Source organism: Loxodonta africana, chromosome 4 (assembly GCF_030014295.1).
Source record: "Loxodonta africana isolate mLoxAfr1 chromosome 4, mLoxAfr1.hap2, whole genome shotgun sequence".
Lineage (NCBI taxonomy): Eukaryota > Metazoa > Chordata > Mammalia > Proboscidea > Elephantidae > Loxodonta > Loxodonta africana.
This window is the reverse complement of record NC_087345.1, coordinates 86397745-86404057: the sequence shown is the minus strand read 5'-3', so window position 1 is coordinate 86404057 and position 6313 is coordinate 86397745. Positions and strand designations below refer to the sequence as shown.

Sequence of the window (6313 nt, the reverse complement as noted above, 5' to 3'; positions counted from 1 at the left end):
AGAATCTGCCAAACTGTTTTCCAAAGTGATTGTAAAATTTTACTTTCTCAGTAAAAGTTAAAGAGAATTTTGGTTGCTCCATATTTTTCCAATAGTTAGTAATGATATTTCTATTTTTAACCATTCTAAAATGTATATAGTTGTATCTAATTGTGATTTTAAGTTCATTTTTCTAGTGAGTAATGCTGTTCATTATGTTTATTTTTCATTCATATATTTTCTCTGGTAAACTTTTTAAATATATGCCCATTTTCATTTGGATTAGTGTTTTTTTTCTTTATTGCTTTTTGACATTTCTTATGTATCCTAGATACAAGTGCTTTTTCAGCTAAGACATGCGATTTATAAATGTTTTCTCCAAATCTGTGGCTTGTCTTTTTATTCACTTAACAATGTTTTTGAAGAGCAGAAGTTCTTAACTTTGGATTCCAGTTTATCACTTATGTTTCTGTTACAGACTGTGGTATGCCTAGGTCAAGGTCACAAAGATTTCATCTTATGTTGTCTTATAGAAGTATTTTATGTTTATATTTATACCTATGATCCATTTGGAGTTAATTTTTGTATATATACAAAAGTGTGTATCATGGATGATAATTTTGCGTATGGATAGCCTAACTTTTCAGCATAATTTGTTGAAAAGACAGCCATCCAAAACAAAAAATTATTAGACTCAAAATCTCAATAGTGCCAGGGTTGAGAAACACAGATCTAGACATGTTAGACATATTAGTTTTTTTTAATGCAAACTCATTATCAAAAGCACATAAGAATATGATCTGTATAATCCGTAGGGTCTTGATTGTCTTCAAACTAGTAAGTTCCACCTGGATGTGTAAACACATGGAGGTTTGGTGTAAGTCAAAACTACCCCTGACATCAGGATAATAAGAGAAAGTTACATATCTGCTGTTAACTCTGTAGTATTTAATTTCCAAGGTGTAAAATTGATCCTGTGATTGAAACAAAATCAGAAGACTTAATTTATCTTTTCAAAAGTCATCATCCACAAGATAAGCATGTTACTATAAATACCACTTTATCATTAGCTTCTGAAAAAATTAAATCTCATATAGTTTAAATCAAGTGTATCTCTCCTTCTCCTCTCTATCTCTTTCTCTCTCTTTACATTTTTTAGTGCAAATACATTGCTGTCTGGATACATAAAATTAAAATTAGGGGCACATTGTTTCTCTAAAGGAAGTGAGAGAAATAACAATTCAAAATGAGAATGTAATTGTCAGATTTATGGTCTTTTCCACCTTCACAAGCACATCACGTATCAGTTAAACCACATTCTTGAATTGTTTAAAAAAGGTTTCCCTAACTGAGGACTTAACAATTCTAATAGCATATATTGACTGAACTGTGAGGTAGAGATTAAATTTCCTCTACTTTATATTGAAAAAAATTGACACATAAAAACTCTGAGTAATTTGTGCAGTGTCCCACAATGTGTACTTGGTGAAGACTTTGCTGAATCCATCCTGAATGTCTCCAGTCTTATAACCATTAAACATACTGCCTCTCCAAATTTACCTTAATGTTGAACACCTGTGTGTTATTTGTATATATTTATATCAAAATTTTCTTCTTTATGTATATTTTTAGACTCTAAATAATTAATACTTTATCCAAAAGCCTCACTCATCTCCAAAATTACTTAGAAGCCTATCTTATGTGCCCTATAACATTTTTGTATATCTTTAAGTAGCACTAATTAGACACTGTATAGCAATATTTGCCTTACGTGCTTATCTCTTTTCGGGAATGCAAGCTTCTTTAAAGTAAGGATAACGCCCGTCACCATATCTAGAATAAGATAAATATTCAATAAACATGTTGAATTTGTTAACAATTTACACACAGCAATTTACACTTATTCAAGGCAAACTTTAATCAAAGTCATGGTTTCTGGAAATGAATACACCTTAAGGAGATGGTATTCAAAAATTGGATTAAAGATTTGAAGAAAGGAAGTTTACTGTAACAGAGTGAAATGTTTTAACAAGGAAGAGTCAAATGTAAGGGAAGAATGGAGCTATAAGATTTTTCAACAGAGTCTCCTATATGTGATAACTGATGAGGTAGAAAAATATAATCAGAACACACGTATGAAATCTTTTTTTCCCCTAGTTTTTGCTGTAAGGTGGTATTTCGCATCATATTTTTTAAATCACTTTTTTTGAAAAACACAAAATCTTCTGTAACACATCCCAGCAGACTTCTTTTACCTGCTGGTTCCTTAGAGTGTAAATAAAGGGATTTAGTAAAGGGGCAACTGAGGTATAGAGCAAAGCTATGCCTTTGGATACAGTCACTCTTTCTTTCGCAGATGGTTTTATATACATAAAGATACAGCTACCATAAGTCATGGAGACAACAACCACGTGGGAAGTACAGGTGGAAAAAGCTTTGGTCCTTTGCTGTGCAGAGGGGAATTTCAGAATGGTCCTAATGATGTAAGTGTAAGACAGAATCACCAACACTAAAGTGACCACAAGCGTCATCACAGCTAAGACAAAAGACATCAATTCTAGGACACGTGTATCTGTGCAGGATATCTGCAGGATGGGAGAAGTTTCACACACAAAATGATCAATTATTTTGGAAGCACAGAAATCTAGCTTGAGACCCATGACCAAAGGGGGAAAGATGATTAGGAATCCAGTTACCCAAGAACTGAGCACAAGTTGGTAGCACACTCTGCTGCTCATGATGATGGGATAATGCAGTGGCTTGCAGATGGCAACGTAGCGGTCATAGGACATGGCGGCCAGAAGGTAAAACTCTGTAACTCCCAGTAAAAGGATGAAAAATAATTGAGCTGCACAATTATTGTAAGAAATGGTTTTATCCTTAGTCACAAGGGTTATTAGGAATCTGGGAATACACACTGTCGTGAATAAGATTTCCAAAAAGGAGAAATTTCGGAGAAAGAAATACATTGGAGTCTTGAGACGCGCATCCAACAGGGTAAGGAGGACAATAATTAAATTCCCTGTAGTGCTAAATGTATAGTTGAGAAAGAGAAAGAAGAAAATCACGATTTGTAATTGTGGGTCATCTGTCAGTCCCAGGAGAATGAACTTTATTTCCAGTGACTGGTTCTTCATATCTCTTCTGCAAGCCTTATCAAATCTACACAGGAAAAGAAGGACAAAATTAGAAATATCAGGATTTTTTAAACCTGAAAAACAGAAAGAGATATATTCTCAAACTTACCCATTTGTAAATTATTTCTTTAGCCTGAAATTGCAAATGACACATAAATATATGCCAAAAATCAGTTTAAAATTCCTTCTAACTCTCTATTTCTCTTCATAATATTCCTGAGAATTTTTTTCCTTAGAACTTTAGTTTTTGGTCAATATGAATTCTAGCCAGTCACTTCCAAAAGGGCTATCCTCTGCAAGTGTAATTTAGATAGAAGTACATGAAATATTTAAAATATATTTCCTGTATATACTTAAAGAAAATTGACTTGAACAAATTACTATTTTAATCTATAATGTCTTTGAGTTCTGGTTTATGATACTTTGTTCAAAATTACTCTTAATGGAGTTCTCAGAATTTTTATACATCTTGACATTCTCACCTTTGTATTTTTCATTGTACTCACTCCAACTCTTAATCTATTTATTCATAAGCACATACCATTAATTTATTTTAACAACACAAAATGGAACATCTCTTTTGAGCCAAACTTTATATACACATATATATTATAATTATAAACATATTTTAAATTATTCTTAAGCCTTATCACAGACAATCTTTTCAAGAAATACTGAAGTTCCCAAAACTAAATCATTAAAAAAGAAACTTAAGTACAGTTAAAACCAAACCAAGTTAAAAAAAAAAAAAAAAGATTCTATTTATCCTGATTTCCTTTTCCTATCAGATTTAGATTATTTGTAACGCCAGCTTCCATTTTTTTTAACATAACTGTGCAAATTGAACTAAGTCTGTTTGTCTTTTTAAAATGAGCCTCAAGGTGATTTTTTTAAAATCAAAGTTTAGGGTTTTATTACAATTACTGTGCTAGTCAATGATTAAGGAAACTTTGATTTTCAACATGGCATTTTAAATAGTTTAAGATCTTAATTTCAATAGTTTTAAATTTTTGTTTTCTGTTCTTTATTATTACCAGTTTTCTTGATTGGCTTGACCACACTCAAATAAACAGTCATTTTCCAGATTATAGGACAAATGTAAAATGCAAAACATTTTGGAAACAGAGAAGAAAACATATTTAGGCAAATTATATAATAACTTCTTTTATCCTTTTAGTATATTTTGCTAAATGTGACTACATAATTTTGGCACATTATTTATAAAATCCTGAATATCTAGAAATAATATTAATTCCAATGCTTTCTACAAGAATTCAACTTAACTTCCGTATTATATTATCCCCATTATATTAAACATATCAGCCTACTTCCTTATGTACATTATCTGCAAACTTTTATATAAAATGAAGAACTAAGGATAATTTCTGGAAAACTTAACAGTTATTTTTATTCTTTTGTATTTTTCCTTATTAATATCACTACAGCTGGTAAGTGATCTTAAGCTTTTAGTGTACAAATGTACATTTCAGCCCTTGTTATTTCAAAGACTTCCGTTTTTGCTGTACTACTGATTTAAAAAAGAATTTTCTAGGATCCAATCAATCAATCAATCAGTCAATTTCTGTGAGTATGTGGGTCTAGTAGACTGTTCTAGAGGTAAGCTATCCCACATTCTAGTTTACAGCTTCTCATGGTGTTTTTATTATCCGTTCACCCAGTGTAGCACCTAGTTCATAAAGATAGAGAAAATAAAACATAAACACAACACTATATGATTAAGTAGATGGTAACATCTACTGTTATATGTAACCATAAAATTAGTCTTCCATTAAAAAAGCTTGGTAAAACATGAAAATGCTGTAGTCAAATTTAACTCGGTGAATTTGTTTCTTGTGCATTTACCTTAGTATCTGATTTTGAAGTTAAAATTGTAGTTGACTTGCCTTCTGGAATTTTTGTTCCTCTATGTTTGCATAGCAGAAATATGTCCTAACATAATTAGTGATGCTTTTACTCACTTCTAATTTTTTAAAAAGGTTATCCTATTATCTTATTCTGATAGAAAGATTTATTACCCATTTTTGTGAGAAAAGGCAAAGTGTGCATATGGGGCTTCTTTAAAGATTTCCCACTTGCGCTCAAGTTCATACTCACTATGAAGCTTGGAATTGAGGTATCAATAATTTCAATGGATACCCATCTTCCAAGCTGGATAAGTGGAATTTAGTAAAGTTTGTCCTTAATAACTCCCATGAAAAGTGTTAAAACTGAGATTGCTATCATGCAAAAACCTCAAAATAGATACACACTCTTAAAAAAAGGGAAGTGGAAAAAAATCAGGAAATCATCTGATGACAGGTAAGCAACTCTTCCAAGTGAAGAAATACAACATTAACAAATGCACCTTTCAAATGCTACAATTTTATCATTTCCTATTTACTATTTTTATATATAGCCTCAAGAGAGTCTACTGAAATTAAACAAAGAAAGAAGATCTTCTCTGGGGGTTAGTATTCCAAAAGTAGTCATTATTTGCAGTAAAGTGTACCACTATAATCTACTTAAAAAAAAAAGAAGCTGAAGTGAAAGTATCCCAAAGGAGTATCACAACTGATTTAGCAAAAGCCATAAAATATGTTATAAGGAACATCAGCAGTTTTATCGTCCTGGGACAACACTGGAAGATCTCAGCTGGTTCACACCAGGAAGAAACATTGCCTTTCTTCCAATAAGCAAAAGAAGTAATTTTAGACTTTATTGTAAACCATTTTAAAGTGAGGCTTTGAATGTCTTATTGGTGGAAATTGATTCTTAAAGTGCACTGGTTTTTATCTATTAAATACATTTCTATGTTAATGTCCAAAACTGAAAGCAATTCCACCGTCCTCAGTTGGTGATGCATAAACAATTGTGGTATATCAAGACCATGTAAAGCTGCTCCACGAGAAATGAACTAGTGATAAATAAAAACCACAAATTAACCTTAAAAGCATTATGCTAGGTGAAAGAAGCCAGACACAAAAAAACAACATATTGTATGATTCCATGTATATAATTCTAACCCAAAAGCCAAACCAGTTGCATTTGAGTTGATTCTGACTCATGGTGACTCCATGGGTGTCAGAGCAGAACTGTGCTCCATAGTTTTCTTTCTTTTAATGGTTTATTTTATTGTTGTTATAGTTAGAATATGCACGGCAAAATATACACCAATTGAACAGTTTTAAAATGCACAA

General features: G+C 31.7%; 1 protein-coding gene across 1 annotated transcript; it reads right to left on the bottom strand.

Moving 5' to 3' along the window:
• Positions 1-2171: 2171 nt before the first annotated feature.
• On the bottom strand, positions 2172-3266 carry LOC100673056 (olfactory receptor 6C6). Its single transcript, XM_003405500.3, has one exon. It carries the CDS (start codon positions 3114-3116, stop codon positions 2172-2174), a length of 945 nt encoding a protein of 314 aa, XP_003405548.1. The 5' UTR covers positions 3117-3266.
• Between the last annotated feature and the right edge of the window lie 3047 nt (positions 3267-6313).

Coding starts and splice junctions, on each gene's coding strand:
- LOC100673056 (XM_003405500.3), bottom strand. CDS start 3,116: ATGAAGAACCAGTCACTGGAAATAAAGTTCATTCTCCTGGGACTGACA.